We start from the raw sequence: 25974 nt of genomic DNA, 5'->3' as shown, positions 1-25974 counted from the left end.
TATCAACACCCCAAGAAATAATTGCACGAATGTGCGGGCTAAAAAATTGGATTCGAAAAATGGTCGCTGAACTATTCGCCTTACTGGAATGTTTCATGTGGGGTGCGCTCGTGCCGTGCGTTCATGCTGGGAGCAGGAGTCGCTAAACATACAGGGAGGCGTTGTAAGGCGTTAAGGCTCTTCGGTCCCTCTTCACTTCAGAACGCGCAGCGAAGACGAACAAAGACAGCAGAAAGAGGACGTTCAACCAGCGCGCCCAGCGCTCACGTTTACGGCGAAGCGTTCGTTGTGGGTGACGTTGCATAAGTGTGCCCGTCAAAAGTCGCGAATGGGATTCTCTGTATCGTGTTCAGACTCGGTGAGGCCGAAGGGTTTGGCGGCGTATGACTCGACAGGCTGTATACAGTCGCGGGCGCCACAACGTAAAGCTCGCTTTTACTTTCCCTCTCCCGCTCGCTCCGAGAAGCCGCTGCGAAACCGGCCGTTATGTTTCACGCTTTCCTTCTTACCCTCCTAAGTTTCAGAAAACTGTTGTTGTCGTGTGACTTCATGTCATATGTACAGTGTCTGTGTCAGCTGCACATGATCATAATCATCATCATCATCAGCCTGGATAAGCCCACTGCAGGGCAAAGGCCTCTCCCATACTTCTCCAACTGCCTCCGTCTTGTACTTATTGTGGCAATGGTGTCCCTGCAAACTTCTTAATCTCATCCGCCCACCTGACTTTCTGCCGCCCTCTGCTACGCCTTTCTTCCCTTGAAATCCATTTCGTAACTCTTAATGACCATCGGTTAGCTTCCCTCCTCATTATGTGTCCTGCCCATGCAAATTTCTTTCCCTTGATTTCAACTAAGATATCATTAACTCGCGTTTGTTCCCTTGCCCAATCTGCTCTTTTCTTATCCCTTAACGTTACACCTATCATTCTTCTTTCCATAGCCCGTTGCGTCGCCCTCAATTTAAGTAGAACCCATTTCGTAAGCCTCCAGGTTTCCGCCCAGTATGTGAGTACTTGTAAGACACAGCTGTTATAAACTTTTCTCTTGAGGGATAATGGCACCATGCTGTTCATGATCTGAGAATGCCAGCCAAACGCACCCCAGCCCATTCTTATTCTTCTAATTATTTCAGCCTCATGATTCGGATCCGCAGTCACTGCCTGTCCTAAGTAGATGTGTTCCCTCACCACTTCCAATGCCTCACTACCTATCGTAAACTGCTGTTCTCTTCCGAGACTGTTAAACATTACTTTAGTTTTCTGTAGATTAATTTTTGACCCACCCTTCGGCTTAACCTCTCCAGGTCAGTGAGCATGCATTGCAGTTGGTCTCCTGAGTTACTAAGCAAGGCAATATCATCAGCGAATCGCAAGTTACTAAGGTATTCGCCATTAAAATTTATCCCCAATTCTTCCCAATCCAGGTCTCTGAATACCTCCTGTAAACACGCAGTGAATAGCATTGAAGAGATCGTATATCTCTGTCTGACGCCTTTCTTTATTGGAATTTTGTTGCTTTCTTTATGGCGGACTTCGGAGGCTGTGGAGCCGCTATAGATATCTTTCAGTTTTATATACAGCTCCTCTACACCCTGATTCCGCAATGCCTCCATGACTAATGAGGTGCCGACTGAATCAAACCCTTTCTCGTAATCAATGAAAGCTACATATAAGGGTTGGTTATATTCCGCACATTTTCGTATCACCTGATTGATAGTGTGAATATGGGCTATTGTTTAGTAGCCGTTACGGAATCCTGCCTGGTGCTTTGGTTGAGAGAAGTCTAAGGTGTTCCTGATTCTATTTGCACTTACCTTAGTAAATACTTTGTAGGCAATGGACAGCAAGCTCATCGGTCTATAGTTTTTCAAGTCTTTGGCGTCCCCTTTCTTATGGATTAGGAATATGTTTGCGTTTTTCCAAGATTCCGGTACACTCGAAGTCATGAGGCACTGCGTATACAGGGTGGCCAGTTTCTCTAGAACAACCTGCCCACCATCCTTCAAGAAATCTGCTGTTACCCGATCCTCCCCAGCTGCCTTCCACCTTTAGCTCCCAAGGCTCTCTTTACTTCTTCCGGCGCTACCTTTGGAATTTCGAATTCCTCTAGACTATTCTCTCTTCCATTACCGTCGTGGGTGCCACAGATACTGTATAAATCTCTATACAACTCGTCAGCGACTAGAACTATTTCATCCGTATTAGTAATGACATTGCCAGCTTTCTCTCTTAACGCATACATCTGATTTTTGTCAATTCCTAATTTCTTCTTCACTGCTTTTAGGCTTCCTCCGTTGCTGAGAGCATGTTCTATTCTATCCATATTATACTTCCTAATGTCAGCTGTCTTACGCTTATTGATTAACTTGGAAAGTTCTGCCAGTTCTATTCTAGCTGTAGGGTTAGAGGCTTTCATACAGTGGCGTTTCTTGATCAGATCTTTCGTCTCCTGCGATAGCTTACTGGTATTCTGTCTAACGGGGCTACCACCGACTTCTATTCACACTCCTTAATGATGCCGACAAGATGGTTGTTCATTGCTTCAACGCTAAGGTCCTCCTCCTGAGTTGAAGCCGAATACCTGTTCTGTAGCTTGATCTGGAATTCCTCTATTTTCCCTTTTAACACTAACTCATTGATCGGCTTCTTATGTACCAGTTTCTTCCGTTCCCTCCTCAGGTCTAGGGTTATTCGAGTTCTTACCATCCTATGGTCACTGCAGCGCACCTTGTTGAGCACGTTCGCATCTTGTATGATGCCAGGATTAGCGCAGAGTATGAAGTCTGTTTCATACTCTGCGCTAACCCTGGCATCATGCAGAATTTTACAAAAAATAATACGTGAATTTTGTACGGACATTTCCCGCTATTCTATGAAGTTATGTGCCTTTGTGATTACTAAGAACTCGGTAGCGTGAAAAATATGGCAGATAAGTAATAACCACATCCTTAATAATCCCTTAATTAGTACTTATTGAGGAAGCACTTCAATTCCAAGAATTTAAGACTCAAATTTACATTATTAACTCAACAAAAGCTTCTTAAACAAAATCGCTTTGTGTGCTACAGCCTACGGCACTTTGGCACTGCGGGCGGCGCCCAATATGGCAGCAGCGAAAGAATTATGAAATAGTGCACCAGTGACGCCGATCTCTCTATCCTCTCCATTGCGAGTGCAGACCAACAGTAGTGCAAGGTTTCGCTGGCACAGGCTTCATCGTGGCCTTTTCCTTTTTCTTTTTTTATGGTGACGCCAAGATTCGACGCGAAGCGTGCTCTATTCTGTTCCCAATCTTTTGGTGGTATCGCGGTCGGATAATCACGTTTGTAATCACGCCTCGAGCTCCACCACTGGAAAAGCTGGCGCCATCGTCGGCGGGACGTGCTATTAGGAATCACGGCGACAAAGCGGCCGCGTCGGCTGCTTCAAGAGCGCCGAAGCGAGCTGAAAACAAGTGGTTAAATTCCCTCGTACGCTGCGGTCCTCATTCAGTGGTGAGATTTTCCCGCTTCGAGTGTCTCCTTTACAACGCTTGAAAGCACTAGAATAGGTAGTGGCTGCCTTTGAAGGCGCGCAACATGGTAGGCTACTGCTCGGTGCCGCTGTGCCGGGCGTACGCAACGAAGCCCGGTGTCATCTTTATTCACAGGTAGCCGCAGGACAACAAACTGCGTGAAGCGTGGCTCGCGAAACATAAAAGCGGCAAACAGTCATCGGCTACAACTCGGGTATGCAGCAAGCACAGACGCGAGGAAGATTTCTGCTACGGCGCCGGGTTTGCGATGTTCGGAAAACGCGCGCTGAGACGCTCGCGGGAGTCCGCTGCCCGACTAATGTCATGACCGTTTGGTCTATAATCTTGTCCATGCTATATATACTGGCAAGTTCACTGGAATGGAAATGAGCAGTAAGACGCACATTAATAAAAGGCCTGGCATATGGTCATGTTCGTTTTATAAAATAATGCACTGAATTACAAAAAAAGAAGCAGCGGTAAATCGCACGCTTTGAACATCGCTCAACATATAGTGCGACGCATCTCGAGAAATAATATTGAAACGTCCAAGAATTTAAAAATGAAAGATTGAATCGTCGCGACGGCACATCGCAGTCCATGTAGGCGTCGAAGTCTCTACAATGAAATTATTTTTGAACTGCTCTGATACCGCCCACGCAACTGTGGTTGCTTGTATACTGTCAAATGCTCATATTCTGCGGCCTAAAGCTCATGGTACGGTGCGCAAACGCTCACGCGATGAAAGCGAAACAGTTCGCGGACAAGCTTGCAGACGCCCAGTCGGTGGCTGCGAAGCTGTGCGATCGCTGCATTGAGGCTTCATTCTATTACGCTCCATTTAGTTATACAAACACTAAAAGAACCTATATCACATAGTTTGCTCTCAGCGTTTGCCTACCTTTCACGCAAGAAGCCGGTTTGGGATGCTCCATCGCGGCGACCGCGCACACTGACGTTCACTGTACGTATTCGGTAAAGAGATAGCGTCTGTAAACGATTCTGTGCTTTCGGTTTGGCCAAGATTATTATTTAGACAGTAAAAAAACTTCTCTCGTTTCGAAATTACAGAAATGTCCAGGAGAGCTCCCGCGTGGTGTTTTCAGTGAGCGCTGACAGCAAAACCTATGAGGAGCGCGCCGCGTGACCCATCATGCTAGGCCAGCGAGGCGCTTACGATAGATGGCAACTCGGTAACTTCTCGTCACCGTGCTGAATTGGCTATCTCTGGGAAAGAAAGCGAAGGAGAGGGGGACCCGGGGGATACGCGCAGCATCCCAGGCGGCTGTACCGGTGCTGAAACCCGGACATTGTCGATATCCTCGCCTACCTCGACTACACACCCGGGGGAGGCAAAGGCCTATAGGTCCTGGGTGTCAGACGACCTAGCTACGCCACTGCTCAGCCTCATAATTCACTTGAGATGTGCGAGCGAGGATGCGGTAGGGCCCATGATATCATGCCATTAACTTAGGCGAAAGCCAAGTAACACTTGACGGAATCCAAAACCAAACTAGGGCACCCATCGCGAAAGTAGGGACAGGTCGGTCGGCGTTGCGTATAGCAGCTTGTGTCCTTGGTCCTCCATTGTCAATGAACCGAACAATTAATTAGTATATTCGGCGTACAGGGTAACATCATAAATGGGAGTGTATTCGTGTGAGTCAGCCGTGCAGGGAAGCATATTGTCTAGTGTTCATGGTAGTTCGCGTCCCTAGAAGAAAAAGAACTGCGAGAATCATGTGGTCTCGTGCGCAGCAATGTTGCACGCATATGTGACGAATGGAAAGCGGTGTCCCAACTGGTCTGGTTCAATGGTACATCGTCAGCTTATCACCGAGGGTGCGATCAGATCATTCTGTTAAGCCATTTTTTGTGAATGATACTCAGATGTCATGCGATGAACGATGTTGTTTTGAACGAGCAAGGCTTGAATAGAATCGCGCAAGAAAACACGTCTTCTGTAGAGCCTAAATTCACGGGGAAGACCGCAGCGCAGGACGAAGTTGCATAAGTTGGAAAACGCAACTACTCTTGCTGTGGCTGTAGGCAAAGCTGCAGTCTTTGCGTAACGCGTGAAGTGGTCCACACCGACAATTATCTACCCATTCCCAGAGGTGGTAGAGGGAAGCGGGCCGTATAAGTCGATACAGACGCGGTTCAATTGACGGGCCGTCCAAGGGACAGGCTGAAGTGTACCGGCCGGGCGTTTAGATGAAGCCTTGTGCTACTGAGCAGTGCAGGCACGTATGTACGTCAACACAAATCTATACATTCCGCGCCAGTAGTATCACTGACGCAGGCGGTTGTAGGTATTGAAATGCCGGCGGGAGTGCTTTGCGGGTCGGTGTGAAAAGCAGCGCAGATTTCCGTCCGCATAAGGAAAGGTACCATTAGCAGCCACCTCCGGTCATCAGACTCGCAATTCCTCCGAAAGAGGAGATCGTCTCGAATATTGAAATGGGTGGCCTGGCGACGGAGAGTTCTTGAGGCTGAATAAGCTGATTGATCAGTTGGAAACATAAGGAATTGATAAATCCACGTATCCTTGCCTTGCTCTGACGACATGTCTGTGAAGTCAATAGGCGACACGGCAGCCGAAAAATCTGACGGAGAAGATGTGTCAAACACTGTCGGCGAGCGGGACAGCATCTGAGTGCTTGCGGCCGGATCGGTACAAAAGCCGAATGTAGCCTTCTTCCAGGCGAAGCGCCCAACTACCGATGCGTACCAAGGGACCTTTCAAGTTCGAGAGCCAGCATGGAGTGTGGTGGTGCGTGAATACGTCAAAAGGGCGGCCAGAAAGTTACGGCCAAAACTTAGCCAAACCTCAAATTATCGCATCCTTGTCGATAACGGAATAATCACAATCGGCTTTTTTGAGGGTGCGACAGGCGTAAGCAAGATACGTCTGCTTGATAGCATGGCTTTCTTTAAGTCAATACTGCACAATGGCCGACAGCGCTAGCGTCAGTATGAACATCTGCAGGCGCATTCGAGCAAAGTGACGAAGGAGTTGTGGCAAAGTTAGTAAGCGCCGTAGACTGAAGAAAAATCCGTCACACGCTCGTGACCAAGCAAACAGGCCACTACAGGCTGCCAGAAGGTTGTTAAGAGGCACGATAATGGAAGCTAAGTCGCCCGCAAATCGAGGAAAATACAAGCACAGCCCAACGAATCTCGGAAACGTTTTTATGGAATTGGGCTTGGGATATTTGGCTACGGCCCGGAGTTTCGTGTGGTCCGGAAGAACTCACTCCAAGCAGATGACGTGATCCAGTATCATGAGCTGGCGCGCTGGCAATTGGCACTTCCTCATGTTAAGTTGAAGGCCAGGACAGATGAGAATCTCACGATCGCGAACAAGGTGCGTTAAAAAACCTCGAGAAAAATGGCGATGTCGTCAAGGTAGCGTAGACAGGTATTTCTCTTGTATATCCCTCATCCATTGGAAAGTAGCTCTGGCGTTACACAATGCGAACGTCATGACGGTACACTTAGGGAGACCTTCAGGAGTGACGAAAGCCTTCTTCAGTCGGTCAGGTCGGCTCTTGCAATTGGCCAATAACCCCAGAGAAAATCCAAAGACGAGAAATAATCTGCCCCTTGCAAATAATCGAGAGCATCATCGATTTGCGGCATCGGGTATACATCCTTGCGAGTTATTGAGGCGGCGATAGTCTACACAGAATATGATAGATACATCGTTTTTGCGCACAAGTACAACATGAGAAGACAAGGACATCTGGGACGGCTGAATGACAGCACGTTTAAGTATGTCATGGACTTTGTTGGTAATGCGACGTTCTACCGCTGAAACTTGACATGGTCATTACCGTAAGGACGCATGTCAACCGTTGTCAATCTGGTATGCGACGCTCGTTATAATACGCAAATATGGCTAAGCGCATTGAAGGACAAGCGAAAGGATGATATATATTGACCCTAGATCGGCTGCCATAGGAGGGTGAAAGCTGTCTAGAGCTTAAGGTTTGGGAACAGGTGGCGTCATGGCGTTTAGTTGAACATGGGCCTGGTCCTCTGTAAACTCCAGAGAGCGCAGGAGGTCAACATATTGTATGTGGCCCAAGATTCCTCAAGTAGTAAAGTAATAGAGGATGTGAGCCAGTTGGAAATAAACGTGGTTGTAGTTTCTGATTCAATACCAAGTACGCCAAAGAGCAGTTGTAATAATCATAATAATATTTGGGGTTTTAGGTGCCTAAACCACTTCCTGATTATGAGGCACGCCGTAGTACAGGACTCCGGAAATTTTGACCACCTGGGGTTCTTTAACGTGCACCTAAATCTAAGCACACGGGTGTTTTCGCATTTCGCCCCCATCGAAATGCGGCCACCGTGGCCGGGATTCGATCCCGCGACCTCGTGCTCAGCAGCCCAACACCATAGCCACTGAGCAACCACCGCGGGTTAAACAGCAGTTGTAGGCAGCGGCGGCGGGGAAGTACTTCTAACGGGGTAAACAGAACAGTTCCGTCTGGGGCGGCTGTACCGCACAGGGGTACAAGAGTCGGAGTGTTCGGGGGCGAGACCTTTGTCCGCAGCAATGACAAGCTTGTGAGGGCCGGGAAGAGGAGCCACCGAAAGAGAAGTTTTCAGTGGTGTAAGGGTCAGTTATACATGGGAGCAGTCTATGATGGCGTCATGACGCGAAAGGAAGTCCCATCCGAGACTAATGTCGTGGGAACACTACGGCAACACGAAAGAATATCACGTACAGTTCACTTTGAATAACGACACGCGCGGTGTACAAGGCTGAAGGCCAGTGGCGTAGCTAGGTCGTCTGGCACCCGGGGCCCATAGGTCTTCTGTCACCCCCCCCCCCGAGTGTGTAGTCTTGGGAGGTGAGGATATCGACAATGTCTGGGTTTCAGCACCGGTACAGCCGCCTTGGATACCGCGCACATCCCCCGGGTCCCCCTCTCCTTCGCTTTCTTTCCCAGAGATCGCTAATTCAGCATGGCGGCGAGGAGTTACCGAGTCGCCATCTATCGGAAGCGCCTCGCTGGCATAGTATGATGAATCACGCGGCGCGCACCTCATAGGTTTTGCTGTCAGCGCTGACTGAAAACACCACGCGGGGTCTCCACTGGACATTTCTGTAAGTACTTTCGAAACGAGAGAAGTTTTTTACTGTCTAAACAATAATCTTGGGCAAACCGAAAGCCCAGAATCGTTTACAGACGCTATCTCTTTACCGAATACGTACAGTGAACGCCACTGCGCGCGGTCGCCGCGATGGAGTCTCCCGAAGCGGCTTCTTGCGTGAAAAGTTGCCAAACGCTGAGAGTAAACTATGTGAAATATGTTGTTAGAGTGGGCTGTCTGTGTAACCAAATGGGGCATAACAGAATGAAGCCTCAAGGCAGCGATCGCACAGGTTAGCAGCGACGGACTGCGCGTCTGCATGCATGTCCGCGCAAAATGTTTGCTTTTTGCTGTGAGCGCGTTTTCGCAATGTGCCATGAGCTTTGTCACCCTTGTCAATCGTAAGCTCACATATATCACTCACGACCTGGGGGTGGCCACCTGTAAGGCAGAGCATGTGATGTAAGAAATCATACCAGGCCGATTGAGACGCCAGAGCGTTTTCATTCTTAACGGGTATAGTAGCCCCAATGACCTTCGCCAGCGTTTCAAAGCGCTTCTAACGAAGGCAATCAATCTCGCCGGGACTAATCCTTTGGTGATAGCCGGGGACTTCAATGCCCCGCAGTACGCGTGGGGCTACATGTACAACACGGTCAAGGGAAAGGAGTTATGGCAGAATGCTACAGACTTGGACCTTACGCTCGTCACTGATAAGTCTTTTCCGACCAGAATGGGAACATCTTCGTGCAGGGACTCTACTCCGGATTTAACGTTCGTCAAGAATTTGTCAAAGGCGCAATGGACTAACACTGCTGTTGATCTTGGCAGCGATCATTATATCCTCGTTACACACTTTCCAACAACACCTAAGAGGCCGAAGGAGTTCTTCACGGATTGGGACAAGTTCCGCAAGATAAGGAATGAGCGCCAACCTCCAACCACCAGACTGAGCCTTGAACAGTGGATGGACCAGATCAGGGAAGATATCAAGAGTAACACTCACAAAATATGCACGGACCTTCCCGTGGAAAAGATGGATAGTCGCCTAGCCCATCTACTAGAGGCTAAGCAGTCCCTCCTCAATCGATGGATGGGCCAACGGCTAAATCGCAGACTACGAAAAAGATTGCTGAACTCAATAGAACCACAGAGGAGTACTGCCACATCCTCTCAAAGCAACAATGGGACGAGGTGTGCAACTCAGTTGTTGGTCAAATGCGGAATGGTCGAAACTGGAATTTTTTGAAGCATCTTCTGGACGACACCAACACAAGGTCCAACCAGCAGCATGTGATGGCAAAGCTTCTGCATACAGCCACACGAACCAAGTCCACGGAGGAAGTCCTGCAGAGCCTGGTGGAGAAGTACCTCCCTGTCGGTCCCCGGCAAGGGACATCGGTCGCCTGCGCAGACTACCTTGGGCCACCCAACTCCGAGCTGGATGCAGACATCAGCACGGAAGAGGTTAGGTGGGCGCTGCATGAGCTTAATAGCAAGTCTGCTCCTGGTCCCGACGGCATCACAAATAGGACCCTCCGTAACCTGGACGATCACTCGATAGAATACCTGACAGAAGTCATCAACAAGACATGGAAGGAAGGCAAGGTCCCGGAAGCATGGAAGCGGGAACTTACAGTACTGATCCCCAAACCTGGCAAATCATCAAGCCTGGACAACTTACGACCAATATCGCTCACGTCCTGCGGTGGCAAGGTCGCGGAACATGTCATACTCAACAGGCTCACGAGGTTCATCGAACACAAGGAACTCTACCCCCACACGATTATTGGCTTCAGGGCAGGTCTGTCCACACAGGACGCCATGAAGCTCATCAAGAGTCAGATAATCGACAATGACACGCGGGACACACGGGCCATCCTTGGATTAGATTTGGAGAAGGCTTTTGATAAGATAGCCCATCAATTTATACTGCAATCGATATCCGAGCTTGGTCTGGGCGTAAGATTCCATGATTACGTTAGGTCATTTTTGCACCGAAGAAGAGCGACTCTCCGCGCAGGAGACATGATCGCGGAAGACGTGGAGCTTGGAACAAGGGGCACTCCACAGGGCTCGGTGATCTCGCCCTCTTTGTTTAACCTGACCATGATCGGCCTTTCCAGAACACTCTCACGAGTCGAGGGCATCAGGCATACCATCTATGCGGATGACATTACCATTTGGTGTGTTGGAGGAAGTGATGGACCGGTTGAGAGTGCGTTACAGGAGGCCATCGAGGTCACGGAGGGCTATCTTCGACCCACGGGATTAAACTGTTCGGCTAAGAAGTCAGAGCTTTTACTATACCGCCCCTTAAGAAGAGGTCGTAAGCCCATGGGCTGGAGACCACGGTCTGACAGCACCATTTGTCTTCGCACGGGCAAGAAAGACACGATTCCTAGGGTCGACGCAATAAGAATACTCGGCATGGTAGTCGAATCTACTGGCTCTAACGCGCAAACGATAATCAAGCTCACGACCAAGACGGACAACGCAGTACGTCTCATCCGAAGGGTGGCTAACCGTCATCACGGCCTTAAAGAAGACAATCTGTTATGGTTGATTAACGCCTTTGTGCTTTGCCACTTTGCCTACGTGGCGGCTATGCACAGATGGCAAAGAGCAGAGAGGAACAAACTCAACACTTTGCTCAGGAAAATAACTAAGCGAGCCCTGGGTATACCGATCTCCACCAACACCAATCGCCTCCTCCAGCTAGGTGTGCATAACACTCTGGAGGAGATTGCAGAGGATCAGGAAAGAGCGCAACTTGCCAGACTCTCCACGACCGCCGCCGGTAGGAGGATATTACAAGAGATCGGCTACCCACCATCTGCAGAAGCACCAAGAAAATGCCAGTTACCACGGGACATACGAGATTTGATCTCCGTATCGCCGATACCAAGAAATGTACACCCTGAATACAACAAGGGTAGAAGGAAAGCAAGAGCCTCAGCCATACTCAAACAGATCCAGACAGGGGGCGTAGAGCCTGCGTTGTTGACGCGGCCGCATATCGGAAGGGGTCTCCTTTTCTGCAGTAGTGGTGGATTCCAAACAGCGACTCACGAACTGTGCATCTGTACGAACCGGAGATCCGGCGATAGCCGAGCAGGTGGCAATTGCTTTGGCGATGCTTGATGGCAGCAGCGACGTCATCTACAGTGACTCACGGTCGGCCATTAGGGCAATTCAGTGTGGAGTGATTTCAGAACAGGCTTTTGGGCTGCTTCGTAAGGCAGGTCCGGATAGAATCAAGTATCACTTGCTTACTTGGTTCCCAGCCCACGTTGGGCACATGGCGGCTGTCCCCACGAACCTCAATGAGACGGCCCACGCTGCCGCGCGCGCACTAACTGACCGCGCTGGCGCTGTAACGGCCTAAGAGAGAGTTATGCATGGTAGGGACGCGCCTGCCACTTATAATGAACTTCTTAAACACTTCTATCTCTCGCGGCGACAATACCCGCCTCCTCACCCCAAGCTCACTAGGTCTCAGGCACTGACATTCAGACTGTTGCAGACAGAAACCTATCCGAACCTGTTCACGTTACATGCGATATATCCGGAGATTTACACTGACGACGCGTGCCCTGCTTGCGGGGATAGATCAACACTTTCGCACATGCTCTGGGGATGTATCTCTATAGCAAGCCCTGACCTCAGCTCAGCTAGGTGGGAGGCGGCCCTCCGCAACCCACTCCTGGCTGAGCAACGTTGGGCTCTCCAGCAGGCCCACGATGCGGCTGGCAGGCTAGGCCTGTCGGTCCCGACGTGGGAGCGGCTCGCGACGTGCTAATACGCGTTCTGCAGGACTGTAAAATAAAAGTTACTCAATCAATCACTCAATGAGCTTTAGGCGGCAGAATATGAGAATTTGACAGTATGCAAGCAACCATTGTTGCGTGGGCGCTATCAGAACTGTTCAAAATAATTTCAGTTAGAGACTTCGACGCCTACGGGGACTGTGATGTGGCGTCGCGGCGATTCCATCTTGTTTTTTTTCTTTTAAATTCTTGGACGTTTCAATATTATTTCTCGAGATGCGTCGCACTATATGTTTAGCGATGTTCTCAGCGTGCGATTTCCCTCTACTTCTTTTTCGTAATCCAGTGCATTAATTCATAACACGTACAAATATGACCATATGCCATGCCTTTTTTTAATGTGCGCATTACCGCTCCCTTTCCATTCCAGAGAGCGTGCCAGTATCTATAGCATCTACAAGTTCATAGACCAAACCGTCATAACATAAGTCGGGCAGCGGACTCGGGCGAGCGTCTCAACGCGCGTTTTCCGAACGTCGCAGACCCGGCGCCGTAGCAGAAATCTCCCTCGCCTCTGTGCTTGCTGCATACCCGAGTTGTAGCCGATGACTGTTTGCAGGTTTTATGTTTCGCGAGCCAAGCTTCACGCAGCTTCTTGCCTTGCGGCTACGTATGAATAACGCTGACACCGGGCTCCGTTGCGTACGTCCGGCACAGCGGCACCGAGCAATAGCGTGCCATCTTGCGCGCCGTCAAAGGCAGCCGCTACCTATTCTAGTGCTTTCAAGCGTTGTAAAGGAGACACTCGAAGCGGGAAAATCTCGCCACTAAATGAGGACCGCAGCGTACAAGGGAATTTAAACTCTCGTTTTCAGCTCGCTTCGGCGCTCTTGAAGCAGCCGACGCGGCCGCTTTGTCCCCGTGATCCCTAATAGCACGTCCCGCCGATGGTGGCGCCAGCTTTTCCAGTGGTGCAGCACGAGGCCATTACGAACAAACGTGATTATCCGAGCCGCGGTACAACCAAAAGATTGGGAACAGAATAGAGCACGCTTCGCGTCGAATCTTGGCGTCACCATAAAAAAAGAAAAAGGAAAATGCCACGATGAAGCACGTGCCAGCGAAACCTTGCACTACTGTTGGTCTGCACTCGCAATGGAGAGGATAAAGAGATCGGCGTCACTGGTGCACTATTTCATATTTCTTTCGCTGCTGCCATATTGGGCGCCGCCCGCAGTGCCAAAGTGCTGTCGGCTGTAGCACACAAAGCGATTTTGTTTAAGAAGCTTTTGTTGAGTGACTTTGTGTCCTCAATTCTTGGAATGGAAGTGCTTCCTCTATAAATACTAGTTAAGGGATTATTAAGGATATCTTTATTACTTATCTGCCATATTTTTCACGCTACCGAGTTCTTCGTAATCACAAAGGCACATAACTTCATAGCATATCGGGAAATATTCTTACAAAATTCACGTATTCCTTTTTGTAAAATTGTGTATGATGTCAGGGTTAGCGCAGAGTATGAAATAGACTTCATACTCTGCGCAAACCCTGGCATCATACACGATGTGGACGTGCTCAGCAAGGTGCGCTGCAGTGACCATAGGACGGTAAGAACTCGAATTAGCCTAGACCTGATGAGGGAACGAAAGAAACTGGTACATAAGAAGCCGATCAAAGAGTTAGCGGTAAGAGGGAAAATAGAGGAATTCCAGATTAAGCTACAGGTATTCTGCTTTAACTCAGGAAGAGGACCTTAGCGTTGAAGCAATGAACGACAATCTTGTGGGCATCATTAAGGAGTGTGCAATAGAAGTCGGTTGTAACCCCATCAGACAGGATACCAGTAAGCTATCGTAGGAGACGAAAGATCTGATCAAGAAACGCCACTGTATGAAAGCCTCTAACCCTACAGCCAGAATAGAACTGGCAGAACTTTCCAAGTTAATCAACAAGCGTGAGACAGCTGACATAAGGAAGTATAATATGGATAGAATAGAACATGCTCTCAGGAACGGAGGAAGCCTAAAAGCAGTGAAGAAGAAATTAGGAATTGACAAGAATCAGATGTAGGCGTTAAGAGACAAAGCCGGCAATATCGTTGCTAATATGAATGAGATAGTTCAAGTGGCTGAGGAGTTCTATAGAGATTTATACAGTACCAATGGCACCCACTACGATAGTGGAAGAGAGAATAGCCTAGAGGAATTCGAAATCCTACAGGTAACGCCGGAAGAAGTAAAGAGAGCCTTGGGAGCTATGCAAAGGGGGAAGGCAGCTGTGGAGGATCGGGTAACAGCAGATGTCTCGAAGGATGGTGGGCAGGTTGTTCTATAGAAACTGGCCACCCTGTATACGCAATGCCTCATAACCTCGAGCGTACCGGAATCTTGGAAGAACGCTAACATAATCCTAATCCATAAGAAAGGGGACGCCAAAGACTTGAAAAACTGTAGACATAATACATTGGGCATAAGTGTTAATGGAGAATACCTTAGTAACTTGCGATTCGCTGATGATATTGCCTTGCTTAGTAACTCAGGAGACCAACTGCAATACATGCTCACTGACCTGGAGAGGCTAAGCCGAAGGGTGCGTCTGAAAATTAATCTACAGAAAACTAAATTAATGTTTAACAGTCTCGGAAGATAACAGCAGTTAACGATAGGTAGTGAGGCATTGGAATTGGTGAGGGAATGCATCTACATTGGACAGGTAGTGACTGCGGATCTGGATCATGAGACTGAAATAATCAGAAGAATAAGAATGGGCTGGGGTGCGTTTGGCAGGCATTCTCAGGTCATGAACAGCAGGTTGAAATTACCCTCATGAGTAAAGATTATAGCAGCTGTGTCTTACCAGTACTCACGTACGGGGCGGAAACCTGGAGGCTTACGAAAAGGGTTCTACTTAAATTGAGGTCGACGCAACGGGCTATGGAAAGAAGAATGATAGGTGTAACTTTAAGGGATAAGAAAAGAGCAGATTGGGTAAGGGAACAAACGCGAGTTAATGATATCTTAGTTGAAATCAAGGAAAAGAAATGGGCATGGCTAGGACACGTAGTGAGCAGGAAAGATAACCGATGGTCATTGAGAGTTACGGAATGGATTTCAAGGGAAGGGTAGCGTAGCAGAGGGCGGCAGAAAGTTAGGTGGGCGGATGAGATTAAGAAGTTTGCAGGGACAACATGGTCACAATTAGTACATGACCAGGGTAGTTGGAGAAGTATGGGAGAGGCCTTTGCCCTGCAGAGGGCTTAACCAGGATGATGATGATGATGATGATGATGATGATGATGATGATGATGATGATGATGATGATGATGATGATGATGATGATGATGATGATGATGATGATGTGCAGCTGACACAGACACTGTACTTCTGACATGAAGTCACACAACAACAGTTTTCTGAAACTTTGGAGGGTAAGAAGGAAAGCGTGAAACATAACGGCCGGTTTCCCAGCGGCTTCTCGGAGCGAGCGGGATAGGGGAAGTAAAAGCGAGCTGAACATCGCGGCGCCCGCGACTATATACAGCCTGTCGAGTCATACGCCGCCAAACTCTTCGGCCGCACCGATTCTGAAGACGATCCAGAGAATCCCATTCGCGACTTTTGACGGCCGCACTTCTGCAACGTCGCTCTAAACGAACGCTTCGCCGTAAACGCGAGCGCCGGGCGAGCTCGTTGAACGTCCTCTTGCTGCTGTCTTTGTTCGTCTTCGCTGCGCATTCTGAACGGAAGAGGGACCGAAGAGCCTTAACGCCTTACAACGCCTCCCTGTATGTTTAGCGACTCCTGCTCCCAGCATGAACGCACGGCACGAGCGCACCCCACATGAAACATTCCAGTAAGGCGAATAGTTCAGCGACGATTTTGCGCATTAAATTTTTTAGCCCGCACATTCGTGCATTTATTTCTTGGGGTGTTGATAGAGCTGCAGCCGACAATTCCGCGGCGCAACGCTTCGGGTAGATGAGCTCGGGCTACTGGATAAGTGTGCATTGTTGGCCATTTGAGCCCAGTCAAGCCGGCGGAAAGACGGGTGTATTCAGGCGTGTTCCAGCAATCAATTTCCCTCTTCTGTAGTAGGTCTGCGACGCATGGTTGACAGTGAGCGTCGTCACGGAGATGGTGACTGACTGTTGGCATAGGGTGGTTGATCGTCAGGGGTGTACCTCAGTGGCGTCGGGAACGACGATGGAAGTGGCCTGCCCACGACATCAAATGGAGGAGGTGAACCTCGGCGACAGAAGCGGGCGACATGTCCAGATACACTACAGGCGAAGCATTGGGCCTATTGTATGGCGTTCGCCACGTGTCTGGGCGGCGGAAAAACTGCACCGAAGGTCTCTCGAAGAGGAGTGGCGCAGCATGCGTGGTCCACGGCAAGGCATGAGGTGGTATCGCAAGTCGAGCATACGGCGCAGGCTGTTCAGGTCGCCAAGCCGCGACGGAAGCGTAGGCAAGCGGCGCAGTGACGGGAGATTGGGCAGGCGTCGGCGGTAGAGCCTCAGCAACTTGGGTCATTGTGACGTGTTGCAGGTGCGGAGCCACAGACTGGGCAGGCTAGTGCGTGAGAGGTATTAATGAAAGCTGACGCGCTACCTCTTCGCGGATAAAGTCCTTGATTGTGGATATATCACCTATAAAAGCACGGACGGATCCACAGCCTTCTGCCTTCCACAGCCTTCTTTGTGGCAATTCTTTGCCACAAACTGACGTTTGTCTTTGCCCAGGTTAGCTAAGGCTCCTAATTAAATTGTTTAGTTTCTGCGTGCCGCCGACTGCTCTAGAGGGTTTGATATTTTGTGCATTAGAATTGGTGTATCCTTCTGTGACAGCGCCATGCCAATGTCGTCCTGTGCAGATTGCTCTGATCCTCTTCCTGATGATGGCCGTTTCATGTGTTGCAAAGACTGTAAAAAAACCTTTCCTTTGCGCTCATCTTGTTCAGGAATCGCAGAAGCAACGTTCATTTGGATGGGTGCGTCCAAACGTGACACATGGAAATGTCGTCATTGTCGACAGGGAAAAAACCGACCCTTGGCTACAGACGCATCTGTTACAGATGAACTTGATGCTCTGCAAAGCCAAATAGGAGCTATAAATCAAAAACTGGACAGTCTCTCTTCCCTTAGACCAGATATCAATTCATTGTTATCACTTCCAGATAAAATCGATCAGCTTTTGGTACTGACGTCGACTGTCGATAGGCTACAGTCTTCCGTGAATCAGATTCAAAGTTCAGTTGCATTCATGTCAACAAAATACGACAATTTTCTGGTTAGAATAGAAGCAAGTGCAAAAGAAATCAAGCTCAAAGTGCTGGAGCAAGAGATCGAGATCCAGTCTTTGAAAACTGAAATGAACCAACAGGAGCAGTACAGTCGCCGTTCAAACCTCGAAATCCACGGCCTTCCTGCTGCACCTAATGAGGACTTGCGCGCTGTTGCGGCGAATCTAGCAAAAAAATTGACCATAAAATACTTCGACAGCTCTAGCGTTCTTGCCATCCATCGTTTACCGAGCAAAAAGAAAGATAAAAGTCCAGTTGTTTTGATTAAATTTGCTTCGGTATCTGTAAAGGAAACTTGGATGGCTTGTCGCCACAAACTGCAGAACTTACGCAAAAGTGATACTGACCACAAGCTTTATTTTAATGAGAGCCTTACAGCAGCAAACCCGGAACTGTTCTGGCTTGCCAGGAAAAAGTATAAGTATGCTTGGACAAAGGACGGAAATGTGTTTGCCAAGAAGGAGGAGGGTGCCTCTTTAATCCGTGTGACCGACGTGAATGATCTATTGCGCCTAACGTAATTGGTTCAAAGTGGTCTATCATTCACTACAGCGCTCTTTTTCAAAACAACCTCATGGCTCTGTGCGAGAGTTTCGTTGACTTTCAAGCACTTGTTCGTCAATTTTCCTTTCCATCAACAGTTACCACAGTTCACGTTGATATCCGCAGTTTGCGAAAGCATTGGGACACATTTTGTACTTACGTTGATAGCATTTTACATAAAGTGGACGTTTTCGTTCTTACTGAAATAAATATATGCTCGGCCGAGACTAACCTTTTCACTCTTCCAGGATTCGTTTTTCGTTCACTCGAGACACTCAAAGAGGCGGAGGGATAGCAATTTTCGTACAGGATACTTGGAGTGTGGAACAAGTAGCGGCTAATTTTTCTAGTGCGGAATCTTTGGCACTGAACATTTCAAACCAACTTAGTCATATTTCACTCTTGGCAATATATAGACCACCCTCAAGTAACCTGTCCTTGTTTATCAATGAGCTGGAAGCACATTTAGAAAGAACGACGTTAGTTCCTAACATATGCCTAGTAGGCGATTTCAATATAGATATTCTTAATCCCATTGCAACCTCGGTATGCGATTACTGAGATATCATTGCAAAACATGGCCTCGAAAGTATTATTGATATTCCAACTAGGGAAGAATTGCTTCTTAATAATTTAGTAAAGTCTTGTATTGATCACTTCAACATCCGTACGGAGTCTGCTTCAGTTCATGGTGCAGTGTTACAACAGAAAGCTGCCGACCATTACTTCATAGCTTGTCAGTTACGCTTTCCTCCTCGGTCGTTATCATGTTCTAGCCCCAACACCTGCCATGCTGTTACCGATACGGCTACTTTTGATAAACTGGTCGCCTTGTTCGACTGGCCAAGCCTGCTTGAAAATACCGACAGGCTCGATCTATATAACGAATTTTCACGTTCGATAGACATTACATATGAACCCAGTGAAAGGACTATTTACACTCGCCAACGCCGCCCGAACCAGCCCTGGTTGAACAGCATGATCTTATCCGCTATCAAAGAAAAAGACCTGGTTTGGCAACGGTGCAGACGTTCGCCTAGTAATTGCATTCTGCGTACACAATTTAAAACTTCTCGAAATAAAGTAAATGCCCTTATTCGTGCAGCCAAGCGTTCGTACAACAGAAACCGCTTTTATGAATCTCGTAGAAATTCTAAGAAAACGTGGTCTCTGATAAACGAGGTGCGAGGACTACCTTCAAATTCGGCTAAAGATATTCAGAATCATTTCGATTCAGATTTATCAACAGTCGTTGACAATTTTAACCAATTTTCTCTCAGTTTTCTAGGGTGCCTAAGCAATCATGCTACACTGGTAGCACTGCTACTCCTGTAATTCAATCCGCTTTCCTACCCACTATGACGGAAAAGAGCTTTACTCGTTATTGGGCAGCTTTGCCTGACATCAATCACCAGTTGTCGATAAAATTCGCATGTTTGATCTGTACAGGAACTTCGGCGTTCTGAAAGATGTCTTGCTAGAAATCCTAAATGGGATAATTGCAAGCGGAAGTATTCCTACGCGGTTAAAAACGGCCGTAGTTCGAACACTTCTAAAAGGTGGTGATGCTAAGTGTGTGCATAATTATCGCCCCATTTCTATCCTGCCTAGTATAGCAAAAGTTCTAGGAAAACATGTTTTCTTAGTAATGGACAGCTTTATTGACAAAGCGGGGGGGTTCCCCGACTGTCAATACGGTTTTGTTGAAAAAAGGGGCACTCAGGCTTTATTAGTAGAATTGAGTGACCATTTATTTTGTTTACTTGAACAAAATCTTGTATGTTGCGCACTTTTTTTAGATGTGGGAAAAGCCTTTGACACGGTATGTCATTCGATTATGCTAGAAAAACTCTTCAATTTAGGTTTTCGAGGACCTTTCTTCCGATTGCTACGCAATTTCCTTACAGATCGCTCCCAGATTGTTTCCAGTTCAGACATTTGCCGTTCCCGTGTTTTTCTGAAGGCCGGTGTGCCACAAGGGTCCATACTGTCTCCCTTACTTTTTAATATATACGTTAAAGACATGTGCAACGTGCTATCTGTCTGCAAGTTATTTCAATATGCGGACGATACTGCAATTTTAGCCACACATGTGAATTTTCCAGACGCATTCTCAATCCTTCAATATGACGTCGGGAAATTGATGGATTATCTTGGTGCAAATATAATTGACATCAATCATTCTAAATCAAAGTTCGTTTGCTTCCATAGCCCACTCAAGCGTGTTTCACTTTCTTCTTCACTTTATCTGCACAGCTCTCGATGTAATAATTGCTCCTGCCCTCCAATAAAATTTTCGGACTCTGTGAAGTATTTAGGCATATGGTTCGATTCTAGTCTTCTTCTTTCTACTTACTTATCTAACATATGTGCCAAACTTCGTAAAATCGTCTGTTTACTGTACTGCATCAAAGTATTTTCGTTAGCCTACAGTGTGCTCAGATATGGTATTACATTTGTACATTGTTTTAGTACCTGGCATCACCGTGTAAATAGGTTGCTAAAGTGTATGTTAAAAAGTGTTACTTATGACGTATACAAACCACAGGGATGAACCTTTTTCAGATGCTAAAGATGCCGAACATGCGCTCACTGTTTGTTCAAACAGTGGTACTGAAACACTTCTGGACGGATACCTTTAGAATACCCGCCGTGCCTTGCCGTGCCTTACCTGCTTTTTCAGTTCCTCACACACGTACCAGATTTGGCAGATATACTCGAGCCTTTTATGTTCCAGATATATTCAATGCCCTTCCTTCTGAAATTTCTTCCTATAAGTCTGTACGCGACATTCGCAAAACTTTAAGGGCATTGTACACAGAATGATTATAGGCGTCATATTTTTATTTTTATTGTCATTGTTGAAACATGTCTTCGCTCTGCGGTCGTTTCTTCGCTTTTTGTTTTCTTTGTTGTTCTTTTTTCGTGCTTCTCTTTCTTTTTCCTTGTACTTTATCACTCATTACCTTAGTTTTCAATGTCTTTTTGTTTTTATTTCTTGCAAAAGAATGAAAAGTCAGTTTCTGGCTGAGTCTTGTTATTGACTGCCGGGTTTCGCGTGACAAGCCACTGTGATGGCTTAGGCGAACCCGATTTCTGTACTTATACTCGCAGATTTGATAATAAATTGTTATTATTATTCTATTCTTGGTATGTTTTTCATATTACCGAGTGAATAACACCAGCCAATTGCGTATTCTTTTCTGTTGGCCCTTTGGGAAACACTATGAACCCCTTTTCCATTTTCTCGTTTTAAATAGTTTAGGACTGCTTCAATCCATAGGCGAAGGCTTCTTGGTCTATTTTTTTCAGTTATCTTATATTAAAAAAACGAAATGTCTATTAACCGCCATTTCTTTATGACATTAACTTCTGCATGTAGGAGACAACGTTGTGACCAGTAGCTTTATCTACCAGGAGACATAGAATACCACTCAGCAGGCTAAATCACCATCACTTATACCATTTGATGAAAACAAAAAAAAATCATAGAACTTTTTTCTCCAACTCACCATTGCTCAGAAGACTTGTTATAGTAGCTTAACTCCTGTTCGATCTCATGATTGCGTTTATCCGCTCTTAATGTTTTAGCAGAAACACATGCGGTAATATTCCGTCCTTGAGGGTCAGTGTTAAAGTTTCTCTCATATAAGTACATTGGAGACCCATCGGCCATAAACTAGACAGAGGGGACACATATTTCGCGATTAATAAATGCATATATATGGCGATCGACGGAATACATCTTTTATATTTATTGTAATCCAGCGCAGAGTGTATTGCCAGTGAAGGGAATACATTGTATGAAGAGGCTTGCATGTGAAAGATAACAGTTCTACTAAAAAGCACTGCTTGTTGGGCTAGTTGGTAGCTGTTCATTATAATATATAAGGACGCCAGATAAACGGACACACACAAGAGAACGGGACTGGGCGCCATGTCCGTTTTTTCTCTTGTGTGTGTCCGTTTATTTGTCGTCCTTATATCTTATAATGAACAGTTCTTCTATTTAAATAATATAGATGGGAAGGCTGCGAGAAAGAATTCGCATAAGATTACGCTATTACCTAAGCGAATTGAGAACGTAGCCATTTAGGTGTTTTAAATTCGAGATATATTTTGGCAAATTATTATATTCTGAGCAACAGCGTCCTCTAGACGGCAGGCAGCTCGTTTAGCAGCAGCGGCTGGCGAAGAATTTGCACCGGTCTGTTTGCTCATTATTCAGAAGGAATGCGAGAACGGCGGGAACACGTGGCTCGCGGGTAGCGCGTTCTCTAGCGGCGGCGGCGCAGACGAAGTAGCGCATGCGCAGTGGGTCCGAAGCCCACGCCAGCGCTTTGCTTCCACATATGGTATCGGTTGACGCGCTCGTCGCATCCCTGGTCGCTGCCGTGGAGCACGTCCAGTGTGGCACTCCGCTTTCCTCCTCAATCTTTCGTTATACTGTCCTCCTTCGCTTATCTCCTAATGCTTCCGCTGCACCCTCCTCCTCCGCCGTCCTCTTCGTGCTCTGTTCGCTCTCGCCGTCTTTCTCCCCCACCTCCTTGCTACACTCGGCGTTCTTTCTTTCATCTTTCGCTGTGCTCATTCGCTCGGTTACGCCGAGGGACGGCGATGCTTAACGCAGACACGTGAACCTTACTGGTCCGCTCTAGAAGCAGTACAAACAATTTGATTACCTCCCGCCACCCTTAAACTCAACATGTCTGACGAGTAAACAGCATAATCAAGTGCAAATAATAAAATAGGAGGTTATGAAGCAATAACTACAGAAAAACTACAATTGCAAAAAGAACACTGCAACCAACTGTAGTGTTGACCATTTCTATTATAATGTACATCAAGCAAAATAAGGAAGCAACTTAAACTACAGAAATCAACTAGGCTTCAGAAGGAACAGAATGCAATGCTCATTTTTCCATAGTGATACCAGAGTAACACCGCCACAGGCTACACTTAAAAACGGCGACAACGGCGAACACAGTCGGCAATCGCCAAAATCTGATCAGCGGGTCAAGCGCGTCGGCTTTCATAGAGCAGTCATCGAATGTTCCAGAGTAACCGCTGGGACCCGCGTGCCTTCCACAAAGTTCTACACCATTCGCGTCGCGCATACATGCAATCAGGTTACACAAGGTTCGGCGACAACAGCCAGCGGATAGAAGCACCGATAACATTCTAGAAACTTCCGATACGTCTAGACGCGTCCTGCGCTGAGCGATAACATTTCTTAGACGTTAAAAGCACTCACCCGTAAAAGATAAACGAGTTCACGCGCCAATATCGAAGAAGAAGCACAAGAATCGCACTTAAAATGCGACAGATATTTCTCAAGGAGGTTTCAAATATAATTAGGCCGGCAAATTGACAAACAATATACAAAACTAACTTAACAAGGTGAAATTCACGAAGAAAAATGCATGCTACTTTTTTCTGGATAACATTTCTGTGGCCACGTTAGGACTGGTACATCAATTTATAACCTTCGAAAGCTTCTGTTTTACCCTTTATGGTCCAAAATTTTTTCTACATGACTATACTTCCCAAGTCCCTGCACGGTGTAAGTTATACTCGCGGATCTTCCTGTTCAAGTAGTTTAATTGAGCAAGCGCGTGGACATTCTTTTGTTTTTATAATTTGTAAGCCACACAAAGGCGATCAGAATACACTCAAGGTGTTTGTGAAATAGAGTACCTCAGGAAAAGTCGACCTAAAGGATGACCGAAAGCTACATCAGCAATCTGTCTTAGCATATTTTATGAAGAAAGTGTAGCATATGTGAGCTTGTTGCAGTGACAGAGTCCCTTACACAATCACAACTTTTAACATGGGAATAAAAACGAGCCAGTTATAAAGCATCACCCCAACCCTTGTGAGTAAAGTCTGCTAAAATAGGTTATCCTTACAATTTAGGTCAACCTTTGTGTGATATAACGAATGCAGTCGTCCCAAGACATTCTTTCTGAAAAAGTCGCTCCAAATATCCTGAATAGTTTAACTATGCCTACCGTGTGTCCCAAACTAACGTTAACCAAGCTGCTCAATGCAAAAAAATATTTAATAGACAGCGCCCAAGATAAATTATGGTACCTACAGTACTCTGTCGTTTGAGGCCTAATGACTGAACAGCGTAATGGTCAAAATTGGACGTTGCGCTGCGTTTCGGAAACTTCTGTTTTTCATTGAACATCTTGGTTAACGTTACCTGGGACATCTTATATATTTTATTCATCATCATCATCATCAGCCTAGTTACGCCCACTGCAGGGAAAAGGCCTCTCCCATACTTCTCCAACTACCCCGGTCATGTACTAATTGTGGCCATGTTGTCCCTGTAAACGTCTTAATGTCATCCGCCCACCTAACTTTCTGCCGCCCCCTGCTACACTTCCCTTCCCTTAGAATCCAGTCCGTAACCCTTAATGACCATCGTTTATCTTCCCTCCTCATTACATGTCCGGCCCACGTCCGTTTCTTTTTCTTTATTTCTACTAAGATGTCATTTACCCGCGTTTGTTGCCTCACCCAATCTGCTCTTTTCTTATCCCTTAACGTTACACCCATCATTCTTCTTTCCATAGCTCGTTGTATCGTCCTCAATTGCAGCAGAACCCTTTTCGTAAGCCTCCAGGTTTCTGCCCCATATGTGAGTACTGGTAACACACAGCTGTTATGCACTTTCCTATTGAGGGATAGTGGCAACCTGCTGTTCATGATTTGAGAATGTCTGCTAAACGCACCCCAGCCCATTCTTATTCTTCTGGTTATTTCAGTCTCATAATCTGGATCCGTGGTCACTACCTGCCCTAAGTAGATGTATTCCCTTACCACTTCCAGTGCCTCGCTACCTATCGTAAACTGCTGTTCTCTTCCGAGACAGGTAAACATTACTTTAGTTTTCTGCAGATTAATTTTCAGACCCACCCTTCTGCTTTGCCTCTCCAGGTCAGTGAGCATGCATTGCAATAGGTCTCCTGAGTTACTAAGCAAGGCAATATCATCAGCGATTCGCAAGTTGCTAAGGTATTCTCCATCAACTTTTATCCCCAATTCTTCCCACTCCAGGTCTCTGAACACCTCCTGTAAACATGCTGTGAATAACATTGGAGAGGTCGTATCTCCCTGTCTGACGCCTTTCTTTATTGAGATTTTGTTGCTTTCTTTGTGGAGGACTACGGTGGCTGTGGAGCCGCTATAGATATCTTCTAGTATTTTTACATACGGCTCGTCTACACCCTGATTCCGTAATGCCTCCATGACTGCAGAGGTTTCGACAGAATCAAACGCTTTCTCGTAATCAATGAAAGCTATATATAAGGGTTGATTATATTCCGCACATTTCTCTATCACCTGATTGATAGTGTGAATATGATCTATTGTTGAGTAGCCTTTACGGAATCCTGCCTGGTTCTTTGCTTGACAGAAGTCTAAGGTGTTCCTGATTCTATTTGCGATTAGCTTAGTAAATAGTTTGTAGGCAACGGACAGTAAGCTGATCGGTCTATAATTTTTCAAGTCTTTGGCGTCCCCTTTCTTATGGATTAGGATTATGTTAGCGTTCTTCCAAGATTCCGGTACGCTCGAGGTTATGCGGCATTGCGTATACAGGGTGGCCAGTTTCTCTAGAACAATCTGACCACCATCCTTCAACAAATCTGCTGTTACCTGATCCTCCTCAGCTGCCTTCCCTCTTTGCATAGCTAGTAAGGCTTTCTTTACTTCTTCTGGCG

The 25974-nt window shown here is 46.8% G+C and overlaps 1 protein-coding gene across 2 annotated transcripts in view; it reads right to left on the bottom strand.

Moving 5' to 3' along the window:
- The window catches only part of LOC142571215 (uncharacterized), a 191510-nt gene that overhangs the window by 58089 nt on the left and 107447 nt on the right, over positions 1-25974 (bottom strand). Inside the window, exon 2 of one of the 2 annotated variants that reach the window (XM_075679488.1) lies at positions 21754-21920. The exons of the other annotated variant lie outside the window; for it this stretch is intronic. Coding sequence (XP_075535603.1) covers positions 21754-21920 — 167 coding nt within the window. The remainder of the gene's footprint in view (positions 1-21753; positions 21921-25974) is intronic. 2 annotated transcript variants of the gene reach the window in all.

Source organism: Dermacentor variabilis, chromosome 2, assembly GCF_050947875.1.
Source record: "Dermacentor variabilis isolate Ectoservices chromosome 2, ASM5094787v1, whole genome shotgun sequence".
Lineage (NCBI taxonomy): Eukaryota > Metazoa > Arthropoda > Arachnida > Ixodida > Ixodidae > Dermacentor > Dermacentor variabilis.
Note: the sequence above shows the minus strand (reverse complement) of the source record. Positions and strands in the feature narration are given on the sequence as shown.